The sequence below is a fragment of the Carassius auratus genome, chromosome 24, assembly GCF_003368295.1.
Source record: "Carassius auratus strain Wakin chromosome 24, ASM336829v1, whole genome shotgun sequence".
NCBI classification, from domain to species: Eukaryota; Metazoa; Chordata; class Actinopteri; order Cypriniformes; family Cyprinidae; genus Carassius; species Carassius auratus.
Window position 1 is genome coordinate 3,074,141 of NC_039266.1, and position 22,907 is coordinate 3,097,047.

General features: G+C 37.5%; 2 protein-coding genes across 9 annotated transcripts in view; one reads left to right on the forward strand and one right to left on the reverse strand.

Annotated features, from left to right (window-relative positions):
* Window positions 1-22,907, reverse strand: part of LOC113042101 (potassium voltage-gated channel subfamily C member 1-like) — a 90,626-nt gene that overhangs the window by 31,355 nt on the left and 36,364 nt on the right. The window lies entirely within an intron of this gene.
* LOC113042104 (histone-lysine N-methyltransferase set-1-like) lies at window positions 12,414-22,479 on the forward strand. The gene is made up of 6 exons (XM_026200689.1): window positions 12,414-12,552; window positions 13,427-13,558; window positions 19,710-19,872; window positions 20,694-20,886; window positions 20,990-21,058; window positions 21,242-22,479. Exons 1-6 carry the CDS (start codon window positions 12,492-12,494, stop codon window positions 21,419-21,421), a joined length of 798 nt encoding a protein of 265 aa, XP_026056474.1. The 5' UTR covers window positions 12,414-12,491; the 3' UTR covers window positions 21,422-22,479.

Genomic DNA, 22,907 nt, shown 5'->3' on the forward strand with positions numbered 1-22,907 from the left:
AGTGGGAATAAGAGCACAGTGAACGACATCTGTGAAGAGGACAGGTGCTGATCTCAGGTGAACATGAACGCACAACTCTTTTTTTAAATGTAAAGTATACCTGCTTCATCTCATAAGTCTCTCTCTCTCTCTCTCTCTCTGTTTGTCTTTAGTCTCAAGCTGACCTAGTTACAGACTGCTGCAGTAACCAGCTTCTCTGCCCAGGTCCTCCTCTCTCCTCATGCATGTCTTTCTTTCTCCATCTCTTACTCTCCATATCGGCTGTTTCAACGAGAGAACTAGTCAACAAACCACTTACATGTTTAAGTCACACTCTCTAGTTCTTTACAATCTTTTGAAATGCATGGATACCTAGATACTGTAAACTGCCTACTATTTTATATAAAAGTCTAATTTATTATACACAAGTCAAGCTGTGCAAATTCATGAATCCATTCATAAACAGTTTTCCTGAACTGATTGCAACAGTCAATGCATTACTTAGCGTATGTTTCATGAATGAGTCTCTGTGTATGTAACAATAAGATAAATGTAAGCATCGCACAATATTATCATATAACTTACAACCTGGTCATGATTACAGAGTTAATGTTTACTCTGCATTTTTTTTTACAGAATTTTGTGTAATGAGTAAAACATAGTATTAGCATATACCATATCCAAAAATGTGGTATAACCATAACATAATATTTTTAACATTTTCAAATCCAAAAACATAGATTTACCATTAGTACCATGTTTAAATACTTAGTATTACCATGGCATCAAAAAACACTGTACTGTTATGCCCAAATGTCCAAAAACATAGTATTACCATAGTATAGTGTCCAAAAAATGTGGTTATACCATAGTAATGTGCTGAAAAAAATTACCATACTATGATATCTTCAAACAAAGTATTATAATGTCAGAAAACATGGTACTAACATTGTACATTAGCCTCCCTAAAGATATGGTACAACCATAGCATCACATTGAAAAAAGATAATATTACCATCTTATAATGTCCTAAAACAATTACCATACTACAATTTCAGAGAACATAGGATTACCACAGTAAAAAGTATGAAAATGTGGTATTATCATAATACCATATTGAAAAACATTGTATTACCATTAAACATTGTCTAAAAATATGGTATTACCGTGTTACCATGTTCAAAAAACACACTTCTGACACACTACAATGTATAAAAACATTGGATTACCATAGTACAAAAAATATGCTTTTACCATGACATCATATAAAAAAGTACTATGATGTCCTAAAATATAGTTTTACCATAATACCATGTCCAAAATATATCGTATTTCTATGGCGCCATATTGAAAAAAAAAAACCCACATTATAAAACCATACTACAGTCATGGTCAACATGGTATTGTCATAGTACCATATCTAAGGATGCGGTATTTCCATGACACCATAATGAAGAAACATGGTATTAGCATGCTACACTGTCAAAAACATGGTATTCGCACATTACGCTGGGCATGTGCTGCAGGCGTCTGCACTGGAGCGCTGCTCGCTGTCGCTCGGTCTTTGCTGCAGGAAGAGGAAGCGAGCTCAGCGGTTGTCATGGAGACAGCGATGAAGCTGTGCTGCAGTAAACACATCATTAGAGTCATGTTAACACTCGTGTGCACACGCTTACACACACACAACAGCAGCGTACAGTGAGCGAGACGTTCAGTTGCTCGCAGCATGTGTGAAAGTCACTCGTCACTGTTCTCTCCTGTTCCCCAGCCTGCTTTTGCCCCTAATCTTTCTCTCTTTGGCCAGTAATGTTAATTTCCACCAGAAAGCATAAAATTGATGTTAAAGGGACAGTTCAGACTAAATGAATAATTCTGTCACTGTCAACTATCACTAATGTCAACACTTATATTGCAGGAGATATTTAGCAAGACTACTCACAAAATGACAAGTGTCAAGCTCCAAAAAAGACAAAAAAGGTCCATAAAAGTAGTTCATATAACATGCAAACGAAATCTTTTTAAGGCATACAGAAGCTTGGAGTCATTTGGAGATATTTTAGTTTTTGAAGGAAGTTTCTTACATCTGACAAGGGTGCATTTATTTGACCAAAAATACAGTAAAAACTGTAAAATTGGGAAATATTATTACAGTTGAATATATCTGTAAATGTAATTTATTCCTGTGATGTGATCATTCCTCCAGTCTTCATTGTCACACGATCCTTCAGAAATCATTCTAATATACTGATTTGCTGCTCAAGAAACATTTGTATTATTATTATAAAAATTTAAAACCGTTGTGCTGATTAATATTTTTGTGGAAACTACGATACATTTGGTTTCAGGATTCTTTAATGGATAAAAAGTTCAAAAGAACAGTATTTACTTTTTGCAACATTAGAAATGTCTTCACTGCCACTTCTGAAACATTTAATGCATGCTTGGTGAATAAGAATATTTTTAATATAATTTTTTTTTTATCTAACTGACCCAACACTTTTGAACAATAGTGCACATTAGCATTTTTCTGAAATGTAAATGACATGACAGTTTTCTAGTATTTAATGTAGATTATTAGTTTGAGAATCACAACTTAAAGGGAGCAACAGAAAAAGTTTTTGTCCTAGTGTTGCTAAAATATAGTATGCATCAGAGCACACTATGCAAAGTACTGTATCCCACAATGCAATGCATTCTGTTCCATTTCCAGTGTGATGAATGAACTTGAGTTAATGTGTCAGCCATGATTTTTAACACCTCTTGACTCATTATTTCATCACACTGCCAAATTGAAGGAACAGTTCACCCAAAGATGAAAATCCTGTTATAAGTTCCTCACTAATTCGAAACTCTTCTGCAGAAAGAAGTTATTTTGAAAAACACTGTGAACCAAATAACATAAGACCCCATTAACTTCCATTATAAAAAACAAATACTCCACTTTTTAAAATTAATACATTTTTATATGCTTAATATTTAATTATTTCTATAAACAATCAAATTATCAAATATATGGTTCAGACATTAAATTATGATTGGATGAGTCACGTTAAAAGACATAAAATGCAATTTTAAATTAATGCTAAGTTTAATTTAATATTAATTTAATTTAAATTAATGCTAAGTTAAATTTAATATTAATATTCATTATTTTTACAATTAAAATTTTTAAATGCTTAATATGCTTATTTCATATAATTTAACATTTCATTTCATTGTTTTTTTAAAATATAATATAGTAGAATTTTTAACCAAACTATTATTAAATAATAAAACTCACTAATTATTGAACATCAATGTCTTTTATCATATTGATTTTGTGCCATTTAGTAAAAGCCACTTAAGGATTTGTTTTATAGGTATTTACCATCTAATGCCATGCCTAAAAACCCTACCAACTCAAAATGATCTCAAATCACCATAACACAATCTAATGTGGCTTATTTGCTCACCTAACCACTCTGATAATTTGCATTTTGCACAATCAGAAATGTAAATGCATAAATAAGATTGATATGTTTCTATAGATGCATATAGACACTGAATAATAAAGGCTTTTGAAGAGCACACACACACACATTCATGCATCAGCAAAGAAGGAAATATATCAAGCTGCCTGCCACATGGGAACGACCCAAAACATTAGGAAAGACACCTGAGAGAGATGGGGAGAGAGAGTGATCGGTCATTTGATGTAACACAGGACACTGCGGGATACTGAAGGTCATAGAGGGACAGTGTGTGTGTGTGTGTGTTGTAAGACAGCATGCATGCCGGCAGAGCATCTATAATGACAAACAGCAGCGTGCAACACCAGTTCACACATGCATTAGTGCATCAGAAGTTCCTTCACATACATATGCATGATTGCATGCAAACAAATGCAATTTTTTGTTTAGTACATCAGCTATTTTTGACAGCGTTTTGTTAGTCAACACGTTCTGTGTAAAACATGAAGCACAATCGCGTGCATGCTTGCAGTGCCAGCAAGAGAGCTCATGCTCCGTTGCGTGCGGGGTCGTCTAAACATTGCGCCTGTTTTGTATTCTCTCTAGAACACTGCGGTGTTGCCATGTACGTTTGTCCTTGCGACACAGCGCCCACCCCCTTTTTCAGAGCTCCTCATTCACCTCTTTTACTTGCAGTCTCTCTATCACTCTCTCTTTCTCCCCTCTCGGCTTCCATCTTTCTCTATCTTTGTCCTTAATCTAACTGAGAGCATTTGTGACTAAATATTGCTTTGTAAGAGAAACGGCAAAGTCACGGTGTGCACAAGATTACACAGGAACTAACTTGCCTTTAAAATGTGCATTACATGTGTTTGCTAGTGCACTGAGCAGAAATACAGAATCGGTTTAAAAATACAGTAACTGTTCGAATTTTAAATAACCGTTTTCTATGTAATTATATTGTAAAATATAATTTATTCCTGTGATGCGCAGCTGAATTTTCAGCATCATTACTCCAGTCTTCAGTGTCACATCATCTTCAGAAATCTGATATGCTGATTTGCTTCTCACAAAACATTTTTTAATATCTTTGCTGAAAACAGTTGTGATGCTAAATATATTTAAAGCTTTTGAATTGAAGAGAAATGGCAAAGTCACAGTGATAACTTGGGAATCATGCCATAAACTCTACATGTATGTGTTCTTGCACTGAGCAGAAAGTCAAAGTGATGAATTCAGCATTTGCCATGCTGGACTCGCATCTATCGCATCTATCCTGAATGAGCAGATGGTTTTGCGCGCGCGCACACACACACACACACACACACACACTGTCCTTCACTAAAGAGAGTTGCTAGTGATCTGCAGGACCATTGGGAACATATGAACGTACATATGAAGCTTAATATAACAGGCACATCTAAATGCGTGCACGCATATATATATATATAAATTAACTATCTACAGCTTGTCCACCTGTCCAAGGTCATGCATAAATTATATTTGTAAGTTCAGTAAAAGAACAAGTGTGTGTGTGTGTGTGTGTGTGTGTGTGTGTGTGTGTGTGTGTGTGTGTGCACTTACTTATATCACTTTTGGGTACATTCACCAGAATACACACCAGTAAACTGAGGACCACCCAAAAAATTGAGGACATTTTGTATGTCCTCATTTGTTTGACTATACAGTGGCATTCAGCATGCTCTAAAATGGTTTCCAGGCTTAAAATCTCACTTGTCCCAAAAAATCACTTTTAAGTGATTTGTGTACCTGAAGTGTGTATGCCCCCCCACTAAAGTGTGTATAACACAGCGCCCTCTAGGAGTACTGCACTTCCGGAAAAGATACACACTTTGGGGATTCTGGCCAATCAGAGCGCAGGAAGCCGCTATGGGAGCGGGACTTGGTGATCTGACCAATCAGAGGCCAATACGTCATCAATAAAGATGGCGGAGGCAAAAAACATGTTGATTGTGAATGAATTGACAGATAATCCACATTAAATTACAGATAAATTCCCAATAATTAGTATTAAATAAGATTAGACCAATATGCATTGAGCAGCAGGAGCTCTCGCGATTCATATTAGCATGTTTTACAACTTTTAATCCTCGCGTTTTTCTCTCGCATCAGAGTCTGCTCTGTGTGCGTGTGTGTAAAGATCGCGTCACCATGACTACAGCACTTACATCGGATTTTATTAATGCTGTGGGAACGAGTTTGACGCGGGAAGGGACAGACACATTACATCATGTGAATTTGAAAAGTAACATATTTCCTTCCAAAAGCGGAGGGGCAACTGTTTAAATCTGTTATTATGGGTGTGGTGATATTCATCTGAGTTTATTCAATAAAAATATACAAGCAATTAAAATATGTGAAAACAGGCAGATTCGCTTGCTTTTATAAGTGATGTTATATGTTTTAAGTGTTTTCTCCAACTTTGCGTCCTGCCATTTCCCTGACAGCGCAGCCAGGCCCCTCCCCCACCCAGAGCACGCGGTCTGTAACCAGAGCAACACATTCACTTACAGCAAACAAGCAAACATTCTCTTTATGTTATATAATATTATATGATTTTATATTACATTATATATTATATTAATTATATTACATTACATTATATTCCTTCATGTATTATATAATTATATTATATGACATTACATTGCATTATATTACTTTATATTATATTATATTTTTATATAGAGGAAAGAAGGTACAGCAAACATCTTTTTATTTTATATTCTATTAATTATATTTGAAGTTTTTCTTAGTCGCTTTGGGGCATTTCTCAGATCACGACTAAAATTCTTATTCAACCTCCAAGTTATCTACTTACTTGTGCACCTCATAAAAGCAATTGCTCATCATTTGAACAAATTACAAATGCAACTGATTATGTACACGTTTTATCTGTTTCTTACATTATCAATTACTTATGCCATGTTGATCAAAATGTATGGTTCTCTGCTGAATACTCCCAAGTCTTACTCCCCAAAACATCTAGGTATTAATTCATTAAGTCATTAAATGCAGAATAGTAGTTGTCATAAACTGTCAAGCAAATTTTCTATACACTTCTATTAGACATTTTTGTCCTGAATTGTTGAATTGCAGAGGTGAATTCTGATTTTCACTAATGAAGGGGAATGTAAAGCATTCGATCATCCAATAATCCACCAGTTCCTTAAAATAGCTCAGAGTGCATCTCATTAAGCTTCATCTGAGAAGCATACAGACAGAGCACAACACAACACAGTGTTGCACACTCTGGTAATTTAAGAACAACAAGGTACAAACAGGGTGAACAGCATGGAAGAAGAAGTAAGTATGTGTGGTGGAAGAATACAGAGGTAAAACAGAGGAAGAGGTAGAAGAGGACAAGATTCTGAAGAAATAAGGGCCACTATCATGTTCTCAATATCATGACCTTATGGCCGAAGCGGGTCAAAAGGTGAGCTGAATGTTGGGAGAACAACCGTGTGTGTCCTCAGTCATTCAAACATTTGAACAGGTGTGCTTCTTCTTCTTTTATTGGCGGTTGGCATACCAATTTGGTGCATTACCGCCACCAACTGTTTGGGGTGTGGAGCTTCAATGCGGATTTCTACTAATATGTATTGAAAAAAAATATATAATAATAATAATTATATATATATATATATATATATATATATATATATATATATATATATATATATATATATATATATATATATATATATATATATATATATATTCTTGGTTATTCTTAAATTCGATTAAATAAGTCTGTTTCTTTAAGGTATCTCATGCTGGCCATGCTGATGATTTTGATGCAGAAAAGGAAAATAAACCCTTTACTGATAAATGTGTGTAACCTAATTCTTTAACTTGTTCTAACAGTATGATTCGTTCTGTTCTGTATGCTTCACATTCTATTAATATATGCTCTACCGTTTCTCTCCTGTCACAATTAATGCATAGTCCTTGAACAGGTGTGCAATCACACAGTGTTCACTATACTGTAGTCGTGCAATACAGCATATTTACATTACATGTTACAGCAGTCTACTTGCATTTTACATTGGCAACTCCGTTCCTGGAGGGCCACTGTCCTGCAGAGTTTAGCTCCAGCCCAGATAAAAACTCACCTGCCTGTATATATCTAGTAATCCTGAAAACATTGATTGCCTTGTTCATGTGTGTTTAATTAGGGATGGAGCTCAACTCTGCAGGACAATGGCCCTCCAGGACCGAAGTTGCCTATCCCAGAGGCATAATGTAAAAAACACTTATACAAAGTATACAGGTGCTGGTCATATGATTAGAATATCATCAAAAAGTTGATTTATTTCACTAATTCCATTCAAAAAGTGAAACTTCTATATTATATTCATTCATTACACACAGACTGATATATTTCAAATGTTTATTTCTTTTAATTTTGATGATTATAACTGACAACTAAGGAAAATCCCAAATTAGAATTTTGTGAAAAGGTTCAATATTGAAGACACCTGGTGCCACACTGTAATCAGTTAATTAACTCAAAACACCTGCAAAGGCCTTTAAATGGTCTCTCAATAGTTCTGTAGGCTACACAATCTTGGGGAAGACTGCTGACTTGACAGTTGTCCAAAAGATGACCACACCTTGCACAAGGAGGACAAGACACAAAAGGTCATTGCTAAATAGGCTGGCTGTTCACAGAGCTCTGTGTCCCGGCACATTAATAGAGAGGCGAAGGGAAGGAAAAGATGTGGTAGAAAAAAAGTGTACAAGCAATAGAGCTGGTAAGTCCCGCCCCTTCCGTAAAACCCAGCTGGACCTTAAAGTTGAAAAACCGTCAATGCAGGTGAATGGGAGAAAATAATTATTTTCTGGTCCCGTTTGAATTGTGCCATGAATGTGAACAGTGACAGTATATGGTATGATTTATCGGCTAGCAGTTGTGGAAAAGACATAACGAGAGACTACATGTCGCCTATGTGACGTCACCCCATAAAGTTGACTTACCTGTGGTTTTCGCCAACCTCAAAGATTTTGTCCTCTCCCTGAAAAAAGGTGGTGAAGTGCACCAAAGACACAGCCATGTTTAGCGGGATCCGTGAGCTAGAGCCATGTGCTAGTGTTGTTGACGTTTCAAACATGTCAAAAGCTGCAAAGAGTTGTAGTCCACAAAGTGCTGTCACAAAAAGTCTACCCCTATCAAACTTCTACCTGCTAAATTGTAACATTCTTCACACGAAAGATTATATAAAAAATTCACAGACAACATATGTTCACATTCATGTCACAATTCAAACGGGACCAGAAAATAATTATTTTCTCCCATTAATGAAATTAATCCCATTTGCATTGACAGTTTTTCAACTTTGAGGTCCAGCGGGGTTTTAAGGAGGGGGCGGGACTTACCAGCTCTATAGGGATAACCACATCTTGGAGAGGATAGTGAAACAAAACCCATTCAAAACTGTGGGGGAGATTCACAAAGAGTGGACTGCAGCTGGAGTAAGTGCTTCAAGAACCACTACACACAGACGTCTGCAAGACATGGGTTTCAGCTTCACATTCCTTGTGTCAAGCCACTCTTGAACAACAGACAGCATCAGAAGCATCTCGCTTCAAACAGGACTGGACTGCTGCTGAGTGGTCCAAAGTTATGTTCTCTAATGAAAGTAACTTTTGCATTTCCTTTGGAAACCAAGGTCCCAGAGTCTGGAGGAAGAGATGAGAGGCACACAATCCACGTTGCTTGAGGTCCAGTGTAAAGTTTCCACAGTCAGTGATGGTTTGTGGGGCCATGTCATCTGCTGGTGTTGGTCCACTGTGTTTTCTGAGGTCCAAGGTCAACGCAGCCGTATACCAGGAAGTTTTAGAGCACTTCATGCTTCCTGCTGCTGATCAACTTTATGGAGATGCAGATTTCATTTTCCAACAGGATGTGGCACCAGCACACACTGCCAAAGCAGTACCTGATTTAAGGGCCATTGTATCCCTGTTCTTAATTGGCCAGCAAACTTGTCTTCTATGGGGTATTGTGAAGAGGAAGATGTGATATGCCAGACCCAAGAATGCAGAAGAGCTGAAGGCCACTATCAGAGTAACCTGGTCTCTCATAAAACCTGAGCAGTGCCACAGACTGATCCACTCCATGCCACGCCGCATCGCTGCAGTAATTCAGGCAAAAGGAGCCTCAACTATTGATTCAAGTATTGAGTGTTGTACATGCTCATACTTTTCATGCTCATACCTTTCAGTTGGCCAAGATTTCTAAAAATCCTTTCTTTGTATTGGTCTTAAGTAATATTCAAATTTTCTGAGATACTGAATTTGGGATTTTACGTAGTTGTCAGTTATAATCATCAAAATTAAAAGAAACATATTTGAAATATATCAGTCTGTGTGTAATGAATGAATATAATGTACAAGTTTCACTTTTTGAATGATAGTTCACTGTTATATTGACAAAATGACAAAGCATTTTGACTATCATGTTTGTAAACAATGACACAAGGACTTGTCATTCTGATGGCACTGATGTTCATTGATCTTGTATTAAGGATATTGAGCAAGTTACAGGCTTTGTTTTTGTCTGGGTTTGAACCAATTGTTTTGAAAAATGCACTCACTGGTTTGCAAATCTTAAGAATTAGTCAAGAAATGATATATATATAGAGAGAGAGAGAGAGAGAGCAGTTATAGTCATACAAAAGAACAAAAAGTGTTTAAAAGAATCATGAATTAAGCTGGCACGTTTAAATGTTTGTTAACATATTTATTTGTTCTTACTTTGATTTTATAGCCCTAGCCCTAGCTGAGATCTGCTTCTGCTGCTCATACTGTGATCAGCCGCCCTTCCCCCACAGCACGCTCTGATCGCGCGCGCGCCCTTCCCCCACAGCACTGTCTCTGACTGACTCGCTGCAGATGAGATGCTTGCATATCAGCCCTGCTGTGGGTTTGCAGACTTCAATTGACTGTTTTGATTAATAAATGCTATTAGTTTTTTTCAATCGCTTACAAGCGCTTACCCATACTTTAGATACTTTTTCTAAACTCTTAACACAGACTCACACCTACAAAACACAATTGGCCAAATGGATAATTTTCTTCTCGAAAACACATTTTGTTAAATATATACTAAATCTTCATTTCAAAATAGAACACATCTTTCTGTCAACACATCAACTTTACCAAAACACTGGAAATCTGACTCAAAATTAAATAATTCTGTCAAAGAATAACACTTGTTTTCACCTCAAAAGGTACATGCAGTCAATCAAAGTACACCAGGTTTCAAAATACTGGCTATTGTTGACATTACAAAAACTGCATAGACTTTTCAGTCTCAGTTTTACAGGTATTTGCATGCAAAACATGCAATTCACTGTTTTACACTAAATTTCTTGGTTAGGAACTGTATGTCCAAATGTACAGTAATGTTCACATTCAAAAGCATTCCAGTAAAAAGCTATTTTTCCTTTACTGTTTACTGCAGGAGGTACAGTAGAAACGCGGTATGATAGAACAGAAAAGGTTTGACAGTATTGCTTACAGTGAACAGAATATCCATCTCACTGCTCCTGATCTTATGCCTGGCCCCCTTGCTCTTACTCTTCCTCGTCCATACATTACAGTGTTTGTCTTTTTCTTTACTGTATTGTATAAGTGTCAGTGTAATAGAAAAAAATAACCCCTGCGATTGAGTCTAAGGCAGATTGGAATCAGTTGTGGTTGGCCCAATTTACACAACATAAATCAGCTAAGATAAATAGTTTTTGAACTGATATCATTGCAGAAGCAGAGGTTTTTATACTGTATCTAAGGTTTGGAACATTGTTTTTGCTATTGTGGGATGTTGTGTGTTAACATTTGTAAATGCTACAAAAACGATCCATAATTTTGTTGGGAGGTATAGCTTGTCGGTTCAGAAAATGTAAGCATTGTGGAAATGTGTTCAATGACTCCATATTGTGTGAAAACGACATGAAATGTGTGAATGGTATGGCCACAATAGACAGATGCTGTGCTAATTGTGTTTAGAGTTTTGAAAATATGACAACTGCTTGGACAAATACTTGTTAGCGACTGAAAAAAACTGTAATAGAAAATAAGATGTCTGTTCAAGAGATCTAGGTTGCTCATTTAGACAGTTGTGAGCTCTTGTTTACAGCAGGCCTGCACGTTTTGAATATTCATATTTGTAATCCTCTTAAAAGCTTTATGATGTGGTGTTATTTCAGAAAATTAAGTACATGTTGGGTACATTTTTTTTACAAACCAGTGCACTTACTGGTTTGAAAATCTTAAGAATGATTCAAGAAATTATATATCTATGTATCTCTCTCTCTCTCTCTCTCTCTCTCTCTATATATATATATATATAGAGAGAGAGAGAGAGAGAGAGAGCAGTTAAAGTCATACAAAAGTGTTTAAAAGAATCATGAATTAAGCTGGCACGTTTAAATGTTTGTTTACAGATTTATTAGTTCTTACTTTGATTTTCAACTATAGCCCTAGCCCTAGCCCTAGCCCTAGCTGAGATCTGCTTCTGCTGCTCATACTGTGATCAGCCGCCCTTCCCCCACAGCACGCTCTGATCGCGCGCGCGCCCTTCCCCCACAGCACTGTCTCTGACTGACTCGCTGCAGATGAGATGAATGAATGAACTAACAAAAGTCTTGTGAGCTCTAGTTTACAGCAGACCTGCACGTTTTGAATATTCTTATTTGTAATTCTCTTAAAAACTTTATGATGTGGTGTTGTTTTATAAAAATAAGTGCACATCGGGTACTTTTTGCTCTTTTAAACCAGTGCATGTACGGACATGCGCACTGGTTCGTAGTTTGAGGCGGGTGCTCGGTTAAAAAGTGATCTTGTGCTCTGTCCACTAGAAAGACTAACTTCATCACATTTTTTTTTAAGTTTGAAGAAACAGTACTGTGGTTAAAACAAATATCATTGCCACCAGATAATTTTCTATTAGGCAAAATAAATGCAGTCACAATTTCAACGTGAAATCCAAATACGTAACTACGTCATTTACGCAAGTCAGCGACGGTGGTGTTTTCCCGGGAAATGCAGACACGTGACGATGGAACGCGCGAAACAGACGACAAACAACCCACCAGGAGGAAAGGTGAGATCAAGACTTGTCCTGAAAATGCATGATAACTAAATACATTGTGTAATATGAAATATAGTACGATGTATGTTTATTTTAGTGGTTTAATTATTTTTTGTAATAGGGTTTTATTTACTTCTCGATTGTATTTGAGTTTGCTTCTAAGCCTGTCTCATTTGATGATTTGTTGCAATAATGAAAACAAATTGTATATATAAAATTGACTATTAAATATAATTTTGTTATTTTTCATATGATAGTACTTTAGGTTCTACAAAGTAATCAAGACAACCGAGTCAGTGGTAGTTTACTAAATCATTGTTTTTCTCAAAAGTGTTGTAAAATATCAACAGTAATTTGAAATAATTCATTCTCATTTTTTAATATCATTATTTTATATATTATATTTTATGTAATACATTATTACATTATTTGCCTAGTGGAATGTTTTATTTTAATAATTTATCTTCACTGAGATTTTTTTGCACAATGACCATGAATTGATACTTTATAATATTTGTATTTTGTTTCAAGCTCCAAAGCAGACAAAAAGCACATTAAAAATAGTCCATATAAATCTAGCTGGTTATTGACTGAAAATCTCACATATACTTTAGCTCTTAAATCAAATATAGATTGACATCAATTGTGGTTACAAGACACACAAGAACCAATGGTTTTTGGCATTAATGACATTTCCATTTAAAAAAAAAAATATATAATATAAAGATTTGTTCCACAGAAAAACACAACACCGGTTTGGATATGAGGGTTAGTATGTTAATTATGTGTGTTTTTGGTGAACAATTCCAGTAAGATCAACAGGATTTTTTAAAATATGCTTGTTTATTTCATTCATCTTATATTTATTTGTATTTATTTTTTCCAGTCATTTCAAGAAAGAAAGTCGCCATGCTGGGAAATAAAAGACGTAGGAAACCTCTGCAGGACGCTGAGCATCACATTACCTGTAAAACTGACAAGCCTGGGCTTCGAGAGCAGTTCATCAGCAAATATAAAGGCAAGTATAAATGACTAAGCAGTTTAGTAACTAATAACTAGTGCTGGGGGATATGGCAAAAAAGTTATCACGATAATTGTTTTATATTAGTCGATATCGACACAATAAATGTCAAATCTTTATTTTTTTCAAGTTTAAAGGCAGATATTTGCTCCTAAGTGAAAGTTGTAGAAACCAGAGCATTAATTGTGGTTTTAAACTACTCTTTATTGTCAGAACATATCATGACAAACACTTGCCAAACAGGTGAACATTTCACAAATCTGAGGTAGAACATTCAAACATTTGTTATTTTTCCTTAACAAAATAAATATATTTATTGGAAAATGTATTTCTTAGTTCCTGGATGTGCTAATGGGGGATATTGTTTCAAGTCTTGAAACAGGTTTGTGTTGCCTGACTTTGATGGCACGGATCTTCAGCACAGTTTACAGTGCAGGCAGCAATATTAATATTAGATATATTTTGTCTCAAAATGCATATTTGACAATTATTTGCAGCAGTATTAGATTCAGTTAGGAGCAGATTTACTATGTAAAATTTATGTTCATTAACAAAAACAGTAACATCTTTTAAAACGACCTCAATTTTATTTGGTAAAATGTAATATTCTGACTGTTTGAGTTTTATTAAAATTAACCATTGGTCATCCAGTATCATGCATTTAGATCATGATAACCACAAAACCAAATACTGTAACTATTTTATTAATCCTTTAATACGTTGTCTACATTACAGTTTTTTTCAATCGCTAACAAGCGCTTAACCATACTTCAGATACTTTTTCTAAACTCTTAACACAGACTAACACCTACAAAACACAATTAGCCAAATGGATAATTTTTTTCTCAAAAACACATTTTGTTAAATTTATACTAAATCTTCATTTCAAAATAGAACACATCTTTCTCTGCACACACCAACTTTACCAAAACACTGGAAATCTGACTCAAAATTAAATGATTCTGTCAAAGAATAACACTTGTTTTCACCTCAAAAGGTACATGCAGTCAATCAAAGTACACCAGGTTTCAAAATTCTGGCTATTGTTGACATTTCAAAAACTGCATAGACTTTTCAGTCTCAGTTTTACAGGTATTTGCATGCAAAACATGCAATTCACTGTTTTACACTAAATTTCTTGGTTAGGAACTGCATGTCCAAATGTACAGTAATGTTCACATTCAAAAGCATTCCAGTAAAAAGCTATTTTTCCTTTACTGTTTACTGCAGGAGGTACAGTAGAAACACGGTATGATGGAACAGAAAAGGTTTGACAGTATTGCTTACAGTGAACAAAATATCCATGAAACACATAAGAGCACTCTGAACAAAAAAAACAACAACAGAAAAAAGCCCAGAATAAAAAAAGGAGGGGGGGGGGGGTAAAATAAAAACAATCTCTCACTGCTCCTGCTCCTCTCACTGCTCCTGCTCCCCTCACTGCTCCTGCTCCTGCTCCTCTCACTGCATCTCTCACTGCTCCCGCTCCTCTCACTGCTCCTCTCACTGCTCCTCTTACTGCTCCGGCTCCTCTCACTGCTCCTGCTTCTCTCACTGTTCACTGCTCCTGCTCCTCTCACTGCATCTCTCACTGCTCCTCTCACTGCATCTCTCACTGCATCTCTCACTGCATCTCTCACTGCTCCTCTCACTGTTCACTGCTCCTGCTCCTCTCACTGCATCTCTCACTGCTCCTCTCACTGTTCACTGCTCCTGCTCCTCTCACTGCATCTCTCACTGCTCCTGCTCCTCTCACTGCATCTCTCACTGCTCCTGCTCCTCTCACTGTTCACTGCTCCTGCATCTCTCACTGCATCTCTCACTGCTCCTGCTCCTCTCACTGCATCTCTCACTGCTCCTCTCACTGTTCACTGCTCCTGCTCCTCTCACTGCATCTCTCACTGCTCCTGCTCCTCTCACTGCATCTCTCACTGCTCCTCTCACTGTTCACTGCTCCTGCTCCTCTCACTGCATCTCTCACTGCTCCTGCTCCTCTCACTGCTCCTCTCACTGCTCCTCTCACTGCATCTCTCACTGTTCAATGCTCCGGCTCCTCTCACTGCTCCTGCTCCTCTCACTGCTCCTCTCACTGCTCCTGCTCCTCTCACTGCTACTCTCACTGCTCCTCTCACTGCATCTCTCACTGCTCCTGCTCCTGCTCCTCTCACTGTTCACTGCTCCTGCTCCTCTCACTGCTCCTCTCACTGCATCTCTCACTGCTCCTGCTCCTCTCACTGCTCCTGCTCCTCTCACTGCTCCTCTCACTGCTCCTCTCACTGCATCTCTCACTGCTCCTGCTCCTCTCACTGTTCACTGCTCCTGCTCCTCTCACTGCATCTCTCACTGCTCCTGCTCCTCTCACTGCTCCTGCTCCTCTCACTGCTCCTGCTCCTCTCACTGCTCCTCTCACTGCATCTCTCACTGCTCCTGCTCCTCTCACTGCTCCTCTCACTGCATCTCTCACTGCTCCTGCTCCTCTCACTGTTCACTGCTCCTGCTCCTCTCACTGGGCCCTTGCTCTTACTCTTCCTCGTCCATACATTAGTGTTTGTCTTTTTCTGTTTCTGTAACCCTTGCAATTGAGTCTAAGCCAGATTGGAATCAGCTGTGGTTGGCCCAATTTACACAACATAAATCAGCTAAGATATATTGTTTTTGAACTGATATCATTGCAGAAGCAGATTTTTTTATACTGTATCTAAGGTTTGGAACATTGTTTTTGCTATTGTGGGATGTTGTGTGTTAACATTTGTAAATGCTACAAAAACGATCCATAATTTTGTCGGGAGGTATAGCTTGTCGGTTCAGAAAATGTAAGCATTGTGGAAATGTGTTCAATGACTCCATATTGTGTGAAAACGACATGAAATGTGTGAATGGTATGGCCACAATAGACAGATGCTGTGCTAATTGTGTTTAGAGTTTTGAAAATATGACAACTGCTTGGACAAATACTTGTTTGCGACTGAAAACAACTGTAATAATATCAAACAATCCAATATGTATATCCCACATTTCATGGTGCAGTTAATATTATTAGGCTAACGTTACAGTAAATCCGTAGTAAATGGTGGGAATTTGTAGACAAAGAAGCCTTCTGACTGACCACAGTGTTTCTCCTGTTTGTAAGCGCGGTTTAATCGGCCTTTAAACTGGTTTAAATCACTGAAACGTGTGTTCTTGGCTGAAGTCAAGCGCTTCTCACTGGATCTGATGACAGAGACCGATCAGAGTAAACTCATCTGCTCTAGTGAGCTCGCGAGTCATGCTGCGCTGCCGTTTGGACTTTGAGCCGAGCGGATAAACGGTCCGTGTGGCACGCGGGTCAAATGAGTTCGGTTCCGCTTTTGGTGCATAAACATTATCGAATATTTATCGAACTCTGGATATCGTTTTATCGAGAAATTATATCGTGATAATTATCATTATCATTTTATCGCCCAGCCCTAGTAATAATGTTAATCTACAAAACTGAGAATTTAATGTAAGGCAAGTCATATGGTTGTTAGGCCACAAGTTAAACAGTACTTTATAAATATATATATATTTTTTATTGTGCAGTCCAGATTCCTGAATAGAGTTCTGCTGGCATGAGCCCTAACTGTACGTACACACAGCCGCCGACTTGAGCTGCAAAGAAGCTCTGGCCGCCCTGTCAAGGACGCTTGTCAAAAAGTACGGGGAAGCTTGTTGACGCTTTGGCCGCTCTGACATAGCATGGAGAAGAGAAGTGTCACAACATAAAATGTAATAAACAGAAAAAACAAGCAATACACTGAAGAAACCTTTTATAATGACAGAATTATTATAACCGTTTTGGTCACATTTGTTTGGGAAGAAAAGAATAATTAGCTATTATTGTTATATTAATATTATATTTACTTTAATGTAATTGGTCAAATTGGTGTTACCGTGAGCAAATTAATTGCATTCCCGCTTAAAACGATCGCTCGTAAATATTTCAAATAAGTTGAGCTCATTCTCAAATGTGTATCACTGTCGGATAATCGTGAAGTTGTTGTGTTTGGTGCTGCTTGAGAAGACATCGGACTCGGAGATTTTGGGTTCATGAAACCCTCCAGGGCCGTTATCAATTCAGAGAGTATCACCGGCTGGTGCTCGAGAGGTACGTCCAGCGGAACTTCAGGCTGGACACAGTTTGATAGCGTGTTGATAGAACTAATGTTTTGGTAGGAACGAAAGTTTACATCGTATGTTTCTCCGGAATCAGCCAGCGCGAAGGACGTCTATATTCTGATTGGTTGCTGCCATTTTGCTGCTGCTTGCCGCTGAACATAGCTCATTACCATAAAGTTGAGCTACTTCAACTTTCAGATTGACGCTCTAGTCGCTCAAAACGCCATGCCAAGGAATTTGACGCTCCTTGCAGCTGAGAGAAGCCAGCTTCCATTGAAAATGAATGACTTCCGGTAACTTTGGAAGCTCAAGTCGGCGGAGGTGTGTACGTCGTACAGTAAAACAAAGCAGTTGCATTTTTGCACTTCTGGTTCCATCAACCCAAAGTCAATGTTTATTTGCACATACATAACCCAATTATGCATAATAAGCCAACAGTTCTGGTGGTCATGTAAACGCAGACTAAGGTAATCATAAACGGCATAAGCATAAACCAATCGACACAGCTAGATTTTGTCTATGTTGTTCCAAACCCGTAAGACCTTCGTTCATCTTCAGAACACAAATTAAGATAATTTTGATGAAATCTGAGAGCTGGATCACTCCTCCATAGGCTTCCAAGGGACTGAAACTTGTTGGCCCAGAAAAGTTATAAAAGAGATCGTTAATATAGTCCAAGTGACTACAGTGGCTCAGTCTTAAGTATATCAAGCGATGAGAATACTTTTTTGTGTGCAAAAAACAACAAAAATAATGACTTTATTCCACTATTCATTTCCTTCTCTTTGGGCCACGAGTTTTTTCACGTAGTAAAACTGCGCAGTGGGTCTGTGTTACACATCACCACGTAGGCTCACTATTGGTCGACGCTGGTCATTTGTGTGATGCGTGTGACGTGCAACACAGACGCACTGCACAGTTTTACTACGTGAACTCACTCGAGGCCTAGAGAGAAGGAAATGAATAGTGGAATAAAGTCGTTATTTTTATTTATTTTTTGCGCACAAAAAGTATTCTCGTCGCTTGATAAACTTAAGACTGAGCCACTGTAGTCACTTGGACTATATTAATGATCTCTTTAATAACTTTTCTGGGCCAACAAGTTTCAGTCCCTTGGAAGCCTATGGAGGAGTGATCCAGCTCTCAGATTTCATCAAAAATATCTTAATTTGTGTTCCGAAGATGAACGAAGGTTTTACGGGTTTGGAACAACATGAGGGTGAGTAATTACTGAAAGAAATTTCATTTTTGGGTAAACTATCCCTTTAACCTGTGTTCTGTGGCTTATTGAAGTGAGCATGTGTGATGTGTGACAGGAAAGTGTCCTTATTGTGGATTTAAGCACATCCAGAGAGAGCAAGTGTTTTCTCTACCCAAGAAACTCTTAAAATGTGTTCTCATCTCATGCAGAGGTGGTACAGTCAAAATCCTGCATCCGATACTGGATGAGAGGAGAATATGAGCCACTGATATTCTGGAATACTCTTGGGCTTTATTTAACGTCACAACTGACATGACATATGAAATACACAAAGTCAGATACACATATGGTTTGCTTTTGACGTCATTAACCTGATTTACTTATAAAGGCACACAATCAGTCAAACATACATTACAAGAATGTAGAAACATTATATATATTACACAAGGATATGGATTTTCTATAGGGTTCTAAAATCCTATAAGGTTTTTGTGGAGGGAACTAGGTGAGGTGAACTACCGGGTTGCCCTTTAAAAATACGTCATCACTGCGGCACTCTGTTCTAAACAATATATAGCCATGATCATATTGTTTGTGTAAGAAAATGTATGTAATTTTAACTGTATAATTTTAAGACTTAAAAGTATGAAAAGCAAAGCATGCTTTGAGATTAGCCTGGCTGACTATTTTCCTTCAGTAATTTCCCTTCTACATCATATAATGTACATCATATGGTAGAGAACTTTTAGTAAGAATCAAAATAATATTTGACATTAAAGAAACTGAAGCTAATGTATTTCTTCTCTTCAGGGCGTGGAGTTTTCACCACTGGAGCTTTTTTCAGAGGTGATTTTGTTCTTGAATACAGAGGTGAACTTCTGAGTTCACAGGAGAGTCTGGACCGAACTGAACACTACACTGAAGCTGAGAACACGTTCCTGTTTGATTTTCAGTGGCATGGCAAAAATTGGTGGTGAGTACAGAACTGTTGGATTGATGTAGTAGGTATGCTAAAATATCTGGAACTGTAAGATACTTAGTTCATGCCTGTAGTTCTGTTCGCTCGTTTCTTTTGGTCCGGATACGCTTAGTGTTCAGATTGGCATTTCTATCGTTGAACCTAAGTTATGCTTGACCAGTCTGTCCTTTTTAGGGTCACATATTCCTGTTTTTGGTTGATTTACATGTCTCTGGTCCATGTTATGTTCATATTTCATTTGAACTGCACCAGAGTTCATTTGGAAGCCAACTGAGACCCTTCTTTTCAGCGTCTCGGTCCGCTTGTTTGGTCGCACCAGGTTTCAAATTGCAGCTTTCACATTTATTCAGATGAACCACATTAACAGCCTAAAAAAACATGCTAGATGTGAACACACCCTAATACTTCAAATTCACCATGAACTGACATAGAGTACGGAGTGTAGTTTCTTTGAGTCATCAAAAAAAAATTCCCCATGTATTCCCTAAAGAGAACAACATGGTAACTTTTAGATGCTTTTATCTGAGAGCTGAGAGGATGTTGCAGTACACTATCATATAGATCAGTGGTTCTGAGACCCTCCTCTGCAGATTCTGTAGGTCTCCTTCACCTGATGCACTCAGATGAGTTCATAGAGCCATGTTCTGATGATGAACTCCATCTCAATCAGGTGGATTAAAACACGAGACATACAGCATATGCAGAGCGGTGGGTTCCCAGGACTGGAGTTCAGAACCACTTGTAAAAATAACTGTACATGTCTAGCATATATACTAAGATTATAAGTATTGAGTGTTCATTTTATGTTTTTATAGCATGGATGCATCTAAAGAAGACTCGTCTTTGGGAAGACTTGCAAACGATGAGACCAGAAATCCTACTTGCAAAATGAGAACCGTTGAAGTGAGCAGAAAACCTCACCTGTGTCTGTTTGCTGTACGAGACATTCTACCAGGAGAGGAAATCACTTACAATTATGGAGACTCAGATTGGCCATGGCGAGTCAAGGTACTATCAATAAAATGCTAAAGAGATTGATCAGTAATTCATGATACTTTTTTACTCTAATTCTGATTAGTTACCATGTGATTGTGGTCTCATATTTCTCAAGACTTTGAATAAAGCATCAGCAGAATCCACTGATAAAAAGCCAGCCAGCAGTTTGCGCCTGCATAAATCCGTAAGTCCACTTTAAAACATCTGTATCATTATTCTATATTATTGACCCTCTCAGCATAGAGTTGTGTGTGGAATGATATATAAAGTATAGGACAGCTAGAGGAATGAACATTAACAAGTTTTTTTTGTCCTTTACAAATATTCTGATATTTTGATATTCATTGGTTTCTTTTCTGACATCTAGCCCCATTGTGCAGCTTCTGTTTCCTCTCCTGAACTGGACAAGGTAAACAGCAATGGTCCTCATAAGCAGTCAGGCAAAGCAAGAACATCAAGGAATAAAACGGTAACCATCTTAAACATGCAGCAACTATCTACTGATGTTTACTGCCAGCTAGTTAAAAATGCAATAAGTGATTTCTGAGAAACACTTAATATTTGAAATCGACACCCAAACAAACACACCCCTCCCTTCATTGCTCCGCCCCCAAAATAATGAACATGCAACACAGTCAACCACTATTAGCTGGTGCTCAGGTGTTCAAATAGAAAATATCTTTATTGCTGGCAAACCATAGAATGGTTTGGTTTTAGTTGATTTGTAGGTGCATATCCACTTCATCCAGCACCCGTGTCATTTGAAATTTATTTATCTACTCACAATTAAAAAAAACAAACAAGAAATTATTTAACGCTGCAGTCCTAGTTTTTCGTCTTTGTCACCATTTCTGTTCGAAATCTGCAATTGCAGTCATTCGTGGAACTATCAACTTTACATGGGTTGTGCTTTGACACGGCACATCGGAATGAATCCAATGTTTTGAGGAGAACGCGCTGCTGTCAATCACATCGCGTCGGTGTGGATACTGTCATTTGCAATCACAGATTATACTTTTTGGAAGTATGAGTCATGACCAACAGAAGAATGTTCACTGGAAAATGACACCTGAACAAGTAACATCCACTTTTGTTCTGACCAACTAAGGGTAAAAAAAGCTTTGCAGTGAATCTCGCTGATGAAAGGTGGGGTATGTGAATTGCAAAACGGCCGGCAGATTTTAAAATTACACAACTCAAATGGCCTTACCTTCTTTCCTTTGACTCCACCCATTCGAAGAACATGGACATGATGGAGGAGGGGTATGGTACGACCGTTTGATTGACACAGTTACTGTCTAATGATTCTAGGTAGTTTTGGAAATGATTGGCTGGAGTTTTTCCGAGTCCTGCCCGTTCCACAGATGATTAAATTGCCTAATTCTCATTTCAGTGCTTCTAACTCAGTGGCTGTAAGTGGGTTAGGAATAGGATTTCAAGTGATTTTGAAAACATGGACAAAAAAGACAATTACATACCCCACCTTTAAATCTAACAATCGCTTATCAATTATCATATCACATCAAACCGTGCAAACTATACTTTGTTCTCAAATTGTTAATGTTAACAACATCAGCATTGTGTGACTACATTTAAGGCCCTTCAGATATTTATACTTGTTTTCGTGTGGGCCAGGCGGCAAGTCTCTTTTTTTCTGTAGCCACTCCAAAGTCCAAGTCTTTTGCATTTTACAACTGGTGAATCTCAGTTGTCACTGGTGATTGTCGTTTGAACCTTTCTGGATCTGCCATCAAATTAATACGTTTAATTATATCAATTGCTGTGAGAAATGGATGTAAATCTCCACCTCCAACATCCTCACACGCAATATATCCAACAAGCCGAAACTCCTTCTCTATGTCTACAGAAGTGACGTAATGACGCAAAAAATGCTTGAAATTCACGCGGAAATCCACCAGTACCACTGGAATTATAAATATTATTACAAGCTTACTGTTTTGAATCGAGCTAAGGCAAGCAGATAGGAAATCAGGAAATTAATTATGTAGTGAACTAATCCTTTAACTAGTTAT